Raw genomic sequence first — 16,262 nt, forward strand, 5'->3', positions numbered from 1 at the left:
TGAGCTAAATTAAACACACTCTGTCTCGCCTCTGCTTCGATTTGTCTCTCTCTGTCTCCTTGCATCTCTTCCTCTTGGCTCGTCCCTCCGTCTTTCCAGACTTTGAAGGCAGCTCAAACTTCTAATATAAGACAGGTCTCTGCCACAACAAAAGAGTCAGCTTTGAGTTTGAATAAACACTTTCTCTCCTTTTTCCCCCTGTCTGTCTCCCCCCACTGCCTACACCACCACCCCACCGCCCCACACCACCACACCTCACCCCTCCTCCACTCCCATTTTCCCCTTTCTGTGTTATTTCGCTCTTGGCCCAGAGAGAAGTATGTGCACTTGTTATGCGTTTTCCATGGTAGCCGGTCTTCTGGAATAGATTAGAAGGGGGTGGGGGGTGGAGGAGAAGGGGGGGGAGGTGGTTGAGGGCAGTGTGCTGCACTGGTAGCGAGAGAGAAGACAAGAGAAGGGGAAGAGAGAGAGAGAGTGTATGAGAGAGAGGGAGAGTATGCAAGAGTGAGTGTGTGTGTGTGAGAGAGAGAGAGAGAGAGAGAGAGAGAAGGGAGAGCAGAGAAACATTTCAAACAGAACGCAAGCAGATGAAAGCCTCACTAGCTGATGGGAGGAAGTGGAGATGAGTGATGGAGAAAAGAGCTGAGTGAGTCACCACTGAGAGGAGAGGAAGGGGTGACAGGGTCTGGGTGATGGAGCTACGAAAACCAGCAAAGACAAACGCAAGTGCCGTTAGGAGGTCCTTTTAGGTGGTAGGACTTATAGATAATAGCTGGAGCCATTGTAAACTAAATGAAGGCTTGCTCTGTGGTCATATTGTACATGGCCTTGTGTCCTCTGAATCCATTCTTTACATAGCTCTGTGTCATTCAACCGTAGGTATATTGTGTTCTTGACCAAACTTTTCCTCAAACATAACCTTGGGTTTTGTGAAATCTGCAACATCAGAACCTGTCATCACCATGACTACTTTGTTGGCCTCGCTCTCTCTTTATCTCTCTTTTATTCCCTCTCTCTATCCATCTCTCTATCTTTCTTTCTCTCTGTCTCTCACCACCTCTCACTTCCACAGTCTCGGATTAAAACCCCATATCTCTCCATTCTCCTTTGACAGCAGCTGCTTACTATAGGCACCGAGTTCAAACTATGTAAATAGACATTTTTCTGCATCGGTGGACGTGCTGATCACGTACAAATTCGGTGTTTATTTAACTTCGAAATAAAGTCACTGCACATGTGTGTGCATATAAACACACACACAGAGTGGACATACTTCTGCACTGTGGAGGGATGACCTTATTTAAGGAAAGCACTCTCACTGGCGTGTGTACAGTAAGTGTGCAAGAGGCTGCCATGCAGCGTAGTGGCCTGAGCCGGAAAGGCCACGGAAAACATGAGTCACCCTACCTGACTTTCACCTTTCATCTTGCTGAAGCGACACTTTATTTCTGCTTGTACATCCTGCGGATCTGAGTGTGCCTGTCTTGCATGTGACTTCCAAAATCCACCCCCCCCCCCCCACTCCTCTCTCTACCCCCACCCCACCCCCTTCAAATCTGGCAAAATAAGTGTGTGGAAATATTCTCTCTCATGTGTCATTGAGAGCTGTTTTGAATTTTAAGCTTGCAGATTCTTGTGTGTCTTGGTGTTTTTACAACATCTGTGTCAATGACCATGCCATGACTCCCCTCAGTATAGCTGAGCGAGCCCAGAGGATTACAGTCACAGGCATATTGGAACAGTTTGCCAGTAGAATCCAGAACACTCCAAGGACTTCTGCCCATAAAAATCTCCTCTCAACAACAGTGGCCCCATGACCCTTGGTAGTTGTGCATTGACGTTTTCTCAACGCCATTGCTGAAATGTGTTATGAAATATGAAGTGGTGAAACCGAGGCGGGCTGGTAGTTATTCGGTCAGGGTTTTATATTCAAGGGGAACTTCTAATCGTTTGAGGAACAGAGAGTGTTTGGTGAATCATGGCAATTTGCGCACAAAGAGAGGAAATAGTCATCACGAGAGCATCACTTACCCAGCTGTTCAGGGATGACCAGTCTTAGAAGTCATTGTTTTGGAATAATTTGTATAGATTAGAACATACATTTAATATGTTAGAAAGTAAGTAAGTAGATAAATAAATAATAAATAGACAGACGAATAATCAAAGACATATGAATAAGTTAATACTTAACTAATATGATACATAAATAAATAAGTACATTATACATAAATAATAAATATTTAGTAAATAATAAATAAATTACACGTAAAAGTATATACATACTGATATATATGTGTGTGTGTGTGTGTGTGTGTGTGTGTGTGTGTGTGTGTGTGTGTGTGACCTCAAGGCCCATATGTGTGTATGTAAGATGGATTCCTTTACTTTTACTCCATAGGGTGTGCAAGGCCTGCTGTCACCCACTCGTTAATTGCCTCTATATAACAGCCAGCTGAGTGCTGACGTACACACATAAGCATGGGCACACACACACACACACACATTCACACACACACACACACACACACACACACACACACACACACACACACACACACACACACACACACACACCTCTTTTGTGACACGTGACAGAATTTCAATAGTGTGTTGTTTGCTCTTGAGATATTTTAGAGCTAGGCTTTTATGTTCACGCCACAACACATTTTCATTCAAAATTCAACAGCTGTGGGAGGGGTTTGCTCTGGAAAATGAGGTCCATTGTGTGTGTGTGTGTGTGTGTGTGTGTGTGTGTGTGTGTGTGTGTGTGTGTGTGTGTGTGTGTGTGTGTGAGAGAGAGAGAGAGAGAGAGAGAGAGAGAGAGAGAGAGAGACAGTGTGTGTGTGTGTGTGTGTGTGTGTGTGTGTGTCTATGTGTGTGTGTGTGTGTGTGTTTGGAGACAGAATTATACTGGAGAGAGAAAATGAGCCATCAACTCTGCGAAAGTAACATGCACTGTTGAGCCCCTTTGAGTCCAGAGAGGCAAAGAAAAGAGAAAAGAAATCCAGTCTATTTATTTAATGTCTTTTGCTTAATTCACATCTGGACAGGCACGTATTATGGGGAAAACAACAGTGTAACATGGCGACGGACAGAAACAACCCCACACACTTCTTACACACATGGTATGGTCTATTAAAATAATCAAACACTGCATGTGCTGATGCCTGTTGGCAGGCAGTCATTATGAAATATGGCAGTACAACATAGCCACCTGGGGTACAAAAACAGGGTCACTGTGTGTGTGTGTGCGTGTGTGTGTATGTGTGTGTGTGTGTGTGTGTGTGTGTGTGTGTGTGTGTGTGTGTGTGTGTGTGTGTGTGTGTGTTGTTTGGTCTGTATGTTTTTACAGTGGTCACCTTGCACACTTGAATTAAACGAAAAAGTGAATATATGTGCATGGTTATTGGAATGAAATTCCCATTTCTTAAATTCTTAATGTGTTCTTAATGTATTCGTCTTGTGTTGAACTCCAGTAATCAAGAATAACCTTCAATTGACCTAGGTGGTTTACAAACTCTCCCTCTCTCACATGCGCGCACACACACACACAACCACTCTCAATCGTTCAGTGAACCTCATCAAGGTCATACCTAGTTTCCTACTCCATTCTGCCCCACCTACACCTCATATGTGTGTGTGTGTGTGTGTGTGTGTGTGTGTGTTCCTGTGCAGGGAGCCGACAGGAGAGAGAGGCACCAGGGTGCGGGGGGAGCAGGAGAGGTGGACGGCGGACGAGGACACACCCGAGGGGAGAGATGCCGTCTCTCAGGTGACCGGGAAGAAAACACACGGGGAGGCTTTTCTGCAATTAGAGCAAAAACAGGACAAAGCAATTTACAGTGAGAGGGAAAAAGAAGTGGGGTGAACAAAAAAAACTCTGAGTGAGCAATGGCTAATGGTAGCACGACATAACTACACCACGGTGGTCAAAGATTTTGACTGAGCACGGTTTGAAAACCTAAGCAGACTCGTTCGAGCCGGAGTGTGTGTGGAACAATGTTTGACAAGCCTCGCTGGGCCCATAACGGGATCTGTGAGGGTGCCACCTAATTCAGTCCAGTCTCCAGCTGTTTGGAGTTTTCTGTGCTCTGAACAACAGAGATCGAACAGAATGCTCAGCGGTTGCAATGGAATTACTGTAAACAGGTATCAGGGCTACTTAGCGTCAGGCCATCTGAAATGCCTTTGGAGTGATTACACGCAAATGCAACAGCTATGAGACCAAGTAGAAGATGTAGGAGGAGAACAAGGCTGACAAAAAACACACAGATGTGTAGGGCTTACGTATATATACACAGCCGCGCACGCACGCACGCAGGCACGCACGCACGCACGCACGCACGCACACACACGTGCTCTGCTGAGTTACTGGGCATCGGCCCATTTTTCCACTGCAGCACCATTCAAGCGTAACATTCAGCAGATGAAAGATTAAAAAAGAAAGGAAAAAGAACAATGTATTAGTGTGTGTGTGTGTGTGTGTGTGTGTGTGTGTGTGTGTGTGTGTGCGCGTGTGTGTGTGCGTGTGTGTGTGCGTGTGTGTTTGTGTGTGTGTGTGCATTCATGTGTGCGCGTCCATCTGCGTGCATGCGCGTGTGTGTGCGCACGAGTGTGTGTGTGAGGTCACTGTGTGCATCTAACTGCTGGCATCAATATATTTGATTGTGTAATCCAATGTGTGTTCAGAATGTAATTTGTGAATTTACTTTCATGTCAAAAAGGCAAAGCGTAGAGAAGGCAGTGCGCGGGGCCTACATACCATCTTGGCCGTAGCAATGAAACGGTCGTTGGGTTCATTCGTAAGCTTCACTCATAAGGCCGCTTACAGAATGACAGATTTAAAGAATACGCCGCTGCGCAAGAGGCGCCGGGTTCCAGATGTGTCAGTCAGCTGTACAGACGTTGAGGAGAACTCTTTCATTGGCCCTGATTAGATGTTGGACTGACCAGAAGAGGGATGTCCGTGGCTGAGAGAGAGAGAGAGAAAGAAAGTGAGAGAAAGAGAGCGAAAGCAAGAAACAGAGAGAGAGACAGAGAGAGAGGTTTGGTCAATACATTCCATTTGGTTGAGTGGAATTTGGGAAAAGCACTCCAAAGTATTACTACTAACTTTGTATTCTTCTCTAAACCGTAAACAAAAATGTTACAAAATGTCGCAGGATGGCACATTGCTATTGAACTCTTTCTGGTGGAGGTCTATGTATCAGGCGGAGTCAGAGAACAACCCTGGTACTATCCTATCAAATGGCAGATGTAGATCACTACTAATGCAAGCCAGTACTCTCATCACATCTGATTCTGCTTTCCCTTTCCCTCTCCCTTGTTAATGTGAAGCACAATCACAGACTTCTCATAAACACTTGGGGGGCGGTGGTAGCATAGCGGCTAAGGAGCTGGGCTAACGTGCTGTAGCCAGAACATATGTGGGTTCAATTCCTGGCTGCCACCATTGTGCCCTTAAGCAACATACTGTATCCCAGGTTGCTCTGTTTAGCATAGCCCCTGTAATAAAAGTCACTAATGGATGAAAGCCTCAGCCAGATGAATAAGTAGAGGTATATATAAACACTTATACAAGGACGGTCCTTGAAGGACCCCATGCATATGGATCTGTCAAAGCATCTCAAAGAAGTATATAAACACTTATTCAAGGACCCCATACCTATGGATTTGCCAGAGTATCTCAAATGCTTATTATCACTCAAATGCTTATCTTTATGCAAATCTCAAATGCCAATGACTCACACAACCTGCTACCATACTCGCACAATACAATCTTTAAATGTTGTTGAAGCTCTCCTACACACACCAGCAAAGTCTACCCCCACAGAGAATAGGCCTAATATAGTGTCTAACGTGAGCTTGTGGGATGTAAATAGACTGCAGACTCTATAGAGACAACTATATGCATGAGCTCAAAATGACTGACTTCATTCTTCAAATGCTTCCTCAATAGGGGTGAAAATAATGCAATAAATTGACTGGCCACAAGATGGAACTAAAGGATTCTAACTAGTGGTCTCTGCTTCCACCTAGTGGTTACTACAAGACAACGCCAGTTGTCCAAAAGTATTTCCCCTCATTCAATCACATTCTGTCACAACATTGCCCCAACTCCCCTCCCCCATAGCAGACAAATACTTCCGACCCCCCGGAGACATGCACTGGTAGCGGCACATCAAATAGTCTCGTTCTTTAGAGGTTTGAGTATTGTCTTGTTTATTAATGTAGCCTAATCCCGATTTCATAATTGCACTATTTTATTAGAAATAGTGGAGTGCTTACGTGAGATATATATATGTGAAATATACTGTTTATTAGCAATTCTATATTTCTAATAAAATAGTGCAATTACTAGTGTGTGTGTGTGTGTGTGTGTGTGTGTGTGTGTGTGTGTGTGTGTGTGTGTGTGTGTGTGTATGTGTGTGTGCGCGCGTGTAAAATAGAGAGAACGAGAGAGAGAGAATCATCATTAACCGCGTATAGTCTGTCTACTTTCTGGATAATGAGAGATTGATGGAGTGATTGGATGAGAGGCAAATGTTCAGTGCTGTTCATCAACACAAGAATGCTCCTGAAAGCACACCACTGTGAAGAGCCAATATTAAGCGTCTAATATGTCCAAGAGACTTTTTATTATCGTGACGTTGGCATCAGTGAGCATCAGTAAGGCTTAAGCCATACCAAGGTCAAATGGGCTCCTCAACCCCTTGATTGTGGAAAGGTGAAATGTGGTTTAAAATCCCATTAGTTGCTCAGATGCACAGGTCGTCCATGCGTATGCTTTAAAATTAAGACAATTCCCACATGCAGTCCGCAGGGTGGCGTGATGGTTTTATACAGTCGCCCAGTATAGGCTAAACGCGTTGCACAATTCAGACAGATATACAATCTATTGAATAAGAAAATCCTTGTGACAGATACTGCTTTCTTTTTTTCGGAAACATCTTAAGACGTTCGTTTCCAAAGTAGGTTACAAGACCCAGCAATTAGCGCGCACATCTGTCTCGCGTATGGTGTGCCACCAGTGCCCGGGGTGTCCCCGAAACCCAAAGGCTGTCATGCGAAAGCATTTGTTCCAAAGGCTTCTCAGATTCATTATCTGCAATTGCAAGTTAGACTATTATAGAGGTCATGAAGTTATTAGACTGAATAACTTATTTAATATACAGTACGTATACTATGTTCGTATGCTTATTTAACTGTAGGTCTATGTTGTTGTTGTATTTCACCATTCTTTTAATTTAAGCATAATCTACTCTACTATGCGTATTTGATTTGGTGGCATTAACAGTAGGCCTATCTAAGTTTACTCAGACAGCACCCTGTGGTGAATTCAAGTGATTATATGAAAGGAACAAACTGGTTACATATTCTTGCAATTTTTTTCCTGCTAGAATTTAGTCAATAAACGAAGGAAATCCATAATTCAGTTCTCTCTATCTCTCTCCTAGTGTAGGTTACAGCTGTCTGTCTCTCCGTGTGAATTCGTGATGTTGAACTATTCGTGCTGGCACGTGCATATCTGGAAGAGCGCATACCACTTTTTTTTTTGTCTCATGCATTAACGCGTTTGTCTTTGTGCCGGATTTAAAGTTGGGTTGTTTCCGATTTGGGTATGTGACTGAGAATGCACTTAAAGTAATGGAATGTGGGCAAATGTAATAGAAGCGCACAGATAGTGCTGTTCATCCCGCCGAGAGCACTGGGATTATTTTTTCACAAAACATTTTAATTCCTCTGTTCGCTAATGATCCGGGATACTGCTCTCTAATCTCCACTACATTAATTAAAAGCGCACGGGCTCTCTGAGAACCGGCCATCTGCTGTGGTTTCATTCGGTGGACAGATTGTGTTTTGTGCTTATTTAAAACAAGGGGATTTTTACTCTTTTTGGAGCAGACGGGATGAGGGTTAAGAGGAGGGGATGCGGGGGTTATCTCCGGACTGAAGCAATGATACGCTGGAGGAGAAACTGATACTACCCTGACACAGTTCTGAGAGAGCAGCCTCCAAAGTCTTATTTCTCACGGTGTAGCTCATCTCAGGAGGGGGGACAAAATCTCTTGCACATACACACACATGCAGAAAGCGAGCCAGAGAGAGACAAAGAGAGAGAGAGTGAGAGACAGACAGACAGACAGAGGGAGAGAGAGAGAGAGAGAGAGAGAGAGAGAGATTATCGCGATTAGACACTTCGAATAGCCTACTTTATCCGAGGAGAGGCATGGATATGACTTGCGACCTGCATTAAACCACCCCTCTCACTCCTGCCCTCCAATCCTGTCTCACTCGCATATCCATCCACACTCACTCTCATCCGGACAGCACGCACTCTCTCCAGCTGGTCTATGAACATTTACAGCTCTTGTCGGCTATTTCACGAGACAAAAAAAAAGGTTTGGAAATGCAGGAGTTTGGAAAAAACTGATAATGTGGAACTTGGCGTGCTTGCATTGTGTCTGAATACGTCTGGAGTGCATGAAGCGCACTTTGCCTTTTTCTCCAGTAGCGCAGTGGAAGCTGTGATGGGACTGCGGCGCGCCGGACGATTTTGCGTCTGGACAGGACACCTGACCTGCTTGGCGCTGGTTGCCAGTGTCTTGGATCTGGTTCTGGCACAGATCCGATATAGCATTCCCGAGGAATTGGAACATGGGGCTTTTGTCGGAAACATAGCGGAGGACTTAGGCTTGGACGTCAACAAACTGTCTGCACGAAGGTTCCGAATTGTTTCAGGCTCAAAGAAGCAATATTTGGAGGTGAACTTGGAGAACGGTGTTTTGTTTGTTAATGAGCGCATTGATCGGGAGGAGCTGTGCGAACAAAACCCATCTTGTTCTTTTCACTTGCAAGTCGTTATTGAGAATCCTTTAGAGTTGTACAGAGTGGAAGTCGAAATTCTTGACGTGAACGATAATGCGCCAAGTTTTCCTTGGAGCGAATTCAACTTGGATATATCCGAGTCGGCCGTCCCGGGATCTCGATTCCCGCTTGAGAGCGCACAGGATTTAGATGTCGGTACTAACTCGCTGGAATCCTACCTTTTGAGCGTAAATGAATACTTTTCCATAGACGTCCAGACGCGCAGCGACGGCAGTAAGTTTGCAGAGCTTATTCTGGAGAACCCACTAGACAGGGAGCACCAGCAACTACATCAGATGGTTCTGACCGCGGTGGACGGGGGTTCTCCAGAGCGGTCTGGTACCACAGTAATAAATATAACAGTTCTCGACGCAAATGATAACGCACCTGTGTTTGACCAGTCTTTCTACAGGGTTAGACTGGCTGAAAACGCCCCAAAAGGCACTGTAGTAATTAAACTCAACGCAACAGACCTAGATGAAGGTCCAAATGGGGACATCACATACTCATTCAGCGGGCACGCGCCGATGAGAGTACGAGAACTGTTCACCGTAGACGCACGCACCGGTGAAATTAAAGTCAAAGGAGTGGTGGATTATGAGAAGGCAAAGATGTACGAGATATATGTCCAGGCAAAAGACAAGGGTCCATCCGCGGTGGCCGTGCACTGTAAAGTCATGGTAAATGTTTTAGACGTGAATGACAACCTTCCTGAAGTTATCCTCACCTCTGTATCCACTCCCGTTCAAGAGGACGCGCAACCCGGCACAGTGATAGCGGTCATAAGCGTAATGGATAAGGATTCCGGGGAAAACGGAAATGTGGATTGTGAGATTCCCCACCACGTCCCTTTTCAACTCCACTCATCTTTCCGAAATTATTACACCTTAGTGACATGCGATTTTCTTGACAGGGAAACCACACCCGAATACAATATAACTTTAACTGCAAGAGACATGGGCACTCCACCCCTGTACACCCGTAAAACTATTGTGGTTCAGGTGTCTGACATGAATGACAATGCTCCCCGATTCAAGCAACCTTCTTACACAGTTTATTTAACCGAGAATAATGCCCCGGGTGCATCCATATGCTCGGTATCAGCTACGGATCCAGACTCAGATCAAAATTCATATATATCCTATACTATTTTAGAGGGTGATATTCAAGGAATGCCTGTATCCACCTATGTTTCCGTTAACTCTGATAACGGAAATTTATATGCGCTGCGCTCATTTGATCACGAGCATCTTAGAAACTTCCAAATAACTGTACAAGCGCAGGATGCTGGCTTTCCACCGTTACGCGCAAATGTTACAGTAAATGTTTTTATTTTGGATCAAAATGACAACGTCCCAATAATTGTCGCTCCTGTTCCCAAAAATGGAACAGCGGCGACTGAGATTGTTCCGCGGACAGCCGATTCCGGTTATTTAGTGACTAGAGTCGAAGCGTTGGACGCAGACTCGGGGCAAAACTCGCGTCTGTTTTATCAGATCCTCCAGGCGTCGGACCCGACCCTGTTCACCGTGGCCTTGTATACAGGGGAGATCAGAACAATTCGCCGACTGGTAGAAAAGGACCCCGCGAGGCAAAAACTTGTCGTTCTGGTGAAGGACAACGGTCAGCCACCCCTGTCGGCCACGGCCTCCATCATATTGTCAGTTGTTGACAGCGTGCCAGAAACCTTGCCAGATTTCGGCGACCTTGCGCTTGGCCCCCAGTTCGACCCGAATCTAACGTTGTACTTAATAGTATCCCTGGGCGCAATTTCATTCACATTTCTGGTGGCTATTATTGTCCTAACTGCAATTAAGGCATACAGGGACAAACATGCCATCCGGGGATGCACCCTATCCATCAGCTCGTGCTGCGGCTACCGCTCGGAGGCCTCCTCCACAGAAGTCATTAAAAAGTCCAACTTGAACGTGCAGATATCCTCGGGAACCAAAGGACCCACGAACCGCGTAGAGGTAAATGGTACCAGTGCACTCGACCAGAACTACTGCTACAAAATGTGCTTGACGCCGGAATCATCTAAGAGTGACTTTACCTTCCTAAAGCCATGCAGCCCATGCAGCCCAACAGTCTCAACTCTCCGAAATAACACGAAGGGGGTCGACCGGGCAACATCTACCTGGAGTCCACAACACCGTCTGGCGAACAATGGAAGCACCTCTCCAAATGAGGTAAATGACAACGTTGTTAAAAATATAAAATCAACACGATCAAATTTGGGATATATCAGAACTGAATTGTTGTTGCATTATTTAATACATTTAAAGAGCTTATGAGCTTTGTCAGAGCGCAGAGTGGAGCGCAAAAGGCAGGGACATGGGCACTCCACATGCGCACATATTTTGACTGAGAAACCAGACAGCCAAATAGTTAACTGGCATAAAACGGCATGTGCATTGCTACTGTAGCACACTGCACACAGGTATAATTATTTCTTCAGGCATTTCTGATTTTCTACTTTTCATAAACAATCTGAGTTGACAAGTACTCAGGTGAACTAGACTGTGAAATCCCTAAACCAGAGCTTTTTCCACAGTAGCATGAATAAGTAAACAGATAAATACTCAGCCTCTCTGATGCATTAGCACATATGCAATGGGTAATAAGTGAATGAATAAATAACAGACTGAAAGTCTAGACCAGTAGTAAAAATGCTTTGATGCCTTTTGTTTTCTGTCTCCAAATATGCAGTTTGTGGCAGCAGCGGCAGTAGACAAGGACTGGACCTTGACGAAGAACCAGTATAATTATGCACACAAGAGGTAAGAGAGAATGCTAACATCAGGATATAAAACTTCTCACCTTCCAGGGGCGCACACACACATACACACACACACACACACACACACACACACACACACACACACACACACACACTTACACACGCCTCCCCCTTTCTCTTTCTCTTTCTCTCTCACTCACTCTCGCACGCACGCACGCACGCACGCACACACACACAATATTGACTCATACTGACTGGCTGTAAAGTTATAACACATTTAATTCAAGTTTAATTCAATTTCTTTCAAATCCCTGTCGATTTTCAGCACTACGGGCTTGGCTCATATGGGCAAGACCCTACAGCGCAGGCCTACGCAGGACCCAGACAGTTTCACCAACTCTATGGGGCCACAGTACTGGACATGGGGGAGTCACATGCGAGGTATGCCCCTCTCTCCACTCACTCTCTCTCTGACACACCAGGCTATGTTTACAAATGAGCCACATTCTTTCACATTCAACGCCAGCGTATGCCAATGCATGCTGTTTGATTGATTTGTGATAGATACTGATAAGAATTACTTAATATGTATTGTCCATGTTCTCTCTCCATAGACTACAAGATGACCATGTCCTCACAAGTGGGGGGGATACCCAACCGATGCTGGACGCCCAGGTACCCCCAGCACAGTGCAGCAGCAGCAGCCCAGCCATCGCCAGACTACCAGCACAACGTCTACATCCCGGGCACCGCATCCATGCAGTGCACCATCAAGCTGGCCAACTGTGACACCCTAGATGTGTACAACTCTTTCTCTACCTTTGGGAAGAAGAAGAAGCTCATTTCTAATTATGAGCAGCAAGAGGATCCTGTAATAACAAACGACCTGTTCACATGAACCCCAGCTACTGGACAGCAACTTGGGAAAAAAACAACTATTTATTTAACACTGAACTTATTCCTGCAAACTCATCTGTCTTATAAGGTAGTATGTTATAAATGCAAATAATATAAGCTACTTACGTTTTTCACTTTTGCAAAAGTAACAGTGTTCTGAACTTTGTATATATTTTTCGATATTGTAATTCATTATTCTCAGTGCTATGGTGACCAAAGTGAATCTGTGATCATACATTGATGATATTGTTTAAAGGGCAATAGACCGGTTTCAGCCCCCTAACAACCGTCGTCAAGAACGAACTCAGAGGACAAGCGAACTCAGAGCCGCACGGACACGCACGGACAGCACAAAGCAAGCGTGCTGAACTTAGTTGATGAAACTTATCATCGACCGATCATACGGGTCTAGTGACCACTTTTTATCAGGTAGGCTAAAGTAAACACTATTCTAGGCTATAACTAATGGCTAATAGTGTTCTCATTTTAATCTAAACCAATCCGATATGCTCTACTGGGACGGGGAGCACTGTGCACACCGGACCCCACCCCCCTTCTATTTTTTTTTTTTTTTTCAAAAAACAGACTTGCATGCACGACCATCATAGCACCCACACTCATAAAGCGGTCAACCAAACAGCTGAGTGTGTAGGCCAGCAGACACGACTAATTCAAAATAATGTGACACGACATAAACAAGCAATCATGCCACAGCGGGCTATTGTAAAGTCCTCCTTATCTTACCTTAAACCTGAAGCGTCTGTGTTAGCACTTGTGGTGGATGCGCTAGCATAATTGCTATCAGCCTCAGTATCTGCCCGAACATTAATCCAGAAATCGTAGGCTTATTTGCGATTTTTTGTATTATCTACCTTACGTTTCGTTTGTGTTCTTTGTTTGTGTGTGGCCACCAGATTTGTATTTGGTATTGTATTATTTGATGAGGATTCATTAATAGACCACTGAGGCCAATTTCTCATGACCAACACTTTTCTAGATGTCATCACGAACTCATGTTTACACTCTAATATACAAGACTCAGGTCCGAACTAATGAGGACGCCACCAACAGGCAAGGAGTGTTTATTACAACTAACTACAATTTAGGCCCACATCTCTTCTTACAGTAAGATAGAGTTCTATCCTATCACTTAAGTTAGGTCCTATGTTCACTGACTTTGCAAAACGTATAATTTCTTGTAGCCTACTAAATAAAACATTCTTACTTCCTTGTTTTAACCTTACAGATACAGTACATGTGACTTTGCAATATTTCTTTTTTTTCTATCACCTCAAATTCTCAACTTGAACAATGCTTTACAGTCACAGAAGTTACATAAACTTTTTTTTTTTCCACAATAAACTCAAGTTCATAACGTGCACTTACAGCAGAATCAGCACAAATTGGGACGTATAACATTTGAATACCTCAAAGGGCACCTGATTGATGTTTGTATGATGAGTTTGGGCCCTGGCTAGTGGATGTGTGGCTCGTTCCAAGAAAATTTTAAAGCAGTCAATGATCACACCACACAGTTTGGAGAGTGTTTTCGAAAGTCCATTGGCATTGTTTTCATGAAATCATCTCTCTCTGCCCACATGATCAAGGGTTTGAGGCAAGCACATGACATGTAAAACATGATTAAAAGTTCTTGATACAGTTGCTTTACTGATCCCTCTCAAATCTATAGTCTTTTCCATAAAGATGAAGTTTAATTTGCATGATAGTGAGAATACGTTTTTGGAATGCATGCAAAGCTGATGAAGACGGAACTCTTGTTTCAAGGTGCCCTTTGAGGTATTCATACAGGGAAAACGGTAACTGCCAGTTGGGAAGGCCAGTGAAGTGAAGAGTTTTCTCATAATTTCCAATAAATCCAGCTATGTTCAGTTTTTACTCAGTTCCTCATGCAACCCATTCACTTCGTTTTGTATCTGTTCACAATGTTTCATTGTCATTTCAGTCTGACAAGAAACCCCTGTAACAGCAACATCTCCCGTACAGACATTCACACGAGTGTGCATCTCCAATAGCAAAGCACTTTCACTGCTGACCCGTTTGTCGACTCTTTGCTGCAGTCTACGGTGTCTTTCTATGCTATCTTTCTGTACACCACAAATGTTATACGTCCCAATTTGTGCTGATTCTGCTGTAAGTGCACGTTATGAACTTGAGTTTATTGTGGAAAAAAAACGTTGCAACTTCTGTGACAGTAAAGCATTGTTTAAGTTGTGAATTTGAGGTGATAGAAAAAAAAGAAATATTGCAAAGTCACATGTATTTGTAAGGTTAAAACAAGGAAGTAAGAATGTTTTATTTAGTAGGCTACAAGAAATTATACGTTTTGCAAAGTCAGTGAACATAGGACCTAACCTAAGTGATAGGATAGAACTCTATCTTACTGTAAGAAGAGATGTGGGCCTAAATTGTAGTTAGTTGTAATAAACACTCCTTGCCTGTTGGTGGCGTCCTCATTAGTTCGGACCTGAGTCTTGTATATTAGAGTGTAAACATGAGTTCGTGATGACATCTAGAAAAGTGTTGGTCATGAGAAATTGGCCTCAGTGGTCTATTAATGAATCCTCATCAAATAATACAATACCAAATACAAATCTGGTGGCCACACACAAACAAAGAACACAAACGAAACGTAAGGTAGATGATACAAAAAATCGCAAATAAGCCTACGATTTCTGGATTAATGTTCGGGCAGATACTGAGGCTGATAGCAATTATGCTAGCGCATCCACCACAAGTGCTAACACAGACGCTTCAGGTTTAAGGTAAGATAAGGAGGACTTTACAATAGCCCGCTGTGGCATGATTGCTTGTTTATGTCGTGTCACATTATTTTGAATTGGTCGTTTCTGCTGGCCTACACACTCAGCTGTTTGGTTGACCGCTTTATGAGTGTGGGTGCTATGATGGTCGTGCATGCAAGTCTGGGTTTTTTTTTTTTTTTAGAAGGGGGGTGGGGTCCGGTGTGCAGTGCTCCCCGTCCCAGTAGAGCATAGGATCGGACTGGTTTAGATTAAAATGAGAACTCTATTAGCCATTAGTTATAGCCTAGAATAGTGTTTACTTTAGCCTACCTGATAAAAAGTGGTCACTAGACCCGTATGATCAGTCGATGAGTTTCATCAACTAAGTTCAGCACGCTTGCTTTGTGCTGTCCGTGCCGCACGGACCGTGCTGCTCTGAGTTCGCTTGTCCTCTGAGTTCGTTCTTGACGACGGTTGGTAGGGGGCTGAAACCGGTCTATACAACAATGCAGAAGATAAGAATCCACAATTTTTGCATCAAGCATTCCTTGACAGTAGTTATCCTCCAACTTTATATGTAATATTGGCATTAACTCTAACAATAAATGTATAACAAATGTTTCATATTGCTCTGAATCATGTTGTCAGTATTTGTCATAGTTGCTTGCATGATCTTTGTTTACAGGTGTATTTATAGGTGTGCTACATTTAAAGGTGATTTTGTTTTTGAAATGCGAAGTAAGATTGTGATGGATTAATATGGCTGAGAATCAATAGGGCCACGTGTTCCCAGAGTGTGTGGTCATACCTCAAACGAAAACTGAAATTTGATACATGCATATTCGTTTTGCTGTTAATCTTGATAGTGTTACAGAGTCACGTGAATTAACATACAACAACAGCTGAAATAGTTTGAGTGCTGATCAGCAAACATTTACTCCTTTGTCGCTGTTCACCCATTGCGGTGCTGAAGTAAATTCATTTGCACATAAATG

The 16,262-nt window shown here is 43.8% G+C and overlaps 1 protein-coding gene across 1 annotated transcript; it reads left to right on the forward strand.

The window, feature by feature from the left end:
* Positions 1 to 8,531: 8,531 nt before the first annotated feature.
* LOC134080800 (protocadherin-10) lies at positions 8,532 to 12,506 on the forward strand. The gene is made up of 4 exons (XM_062537411.1): positions 8,532 to 11,057; positions 11,578 to 11,648; positions 11,934 to 12,049; positions 12,223 to 12,506. Exons 1-4 carry the CDS (start codon positions 8,532 to 8,534, stop codon positions 12,504 to 12,506), a joined length of 2,997 nt encoding a protein of 998 aa, XP_062393395.1.
* The last annotated feature ends 3,756 nt before the right edge of the window (positions 12,507 to 16,262 follow it).

Source organism: Sardina pilchardus, chromosome 5 (assembly GCF_963854185.1).
Source record: "Sardina pilchardus chromosome 5, fSarPil1.1, whole genome shotgun sequence".
NCBI classification, from domain to species: domain Eukaryota; kingdom Metazoa; phylum Chordata; class Actinopteri; order Clupeiformes; family Clupeidae; genus Sardina; species Sardina pilchardus.

Coding starts and splice junctions, on each gene's coding strand:
- LOC134080800 (XM_062537411.1), top strand. CDS start 8,532: ATGGGACTGCGGCGCGCCGGACGATTTTGCGTCTGGACAGGACACCTG. Junction 11,649..11,933: donor TATAATTATGCACACAAGAG/GTAAGAGAGAAT, acceptor GTCGATTTTCAG/CACTACGGGCTTGGCTCATA. Junction 12,050..12,222: donor ATGGGGGAGTCACATGCGAG/GTATGCCCCTCT, acceptor CTCTCTCCATAG/ACTACAAGATGACCATGTCC.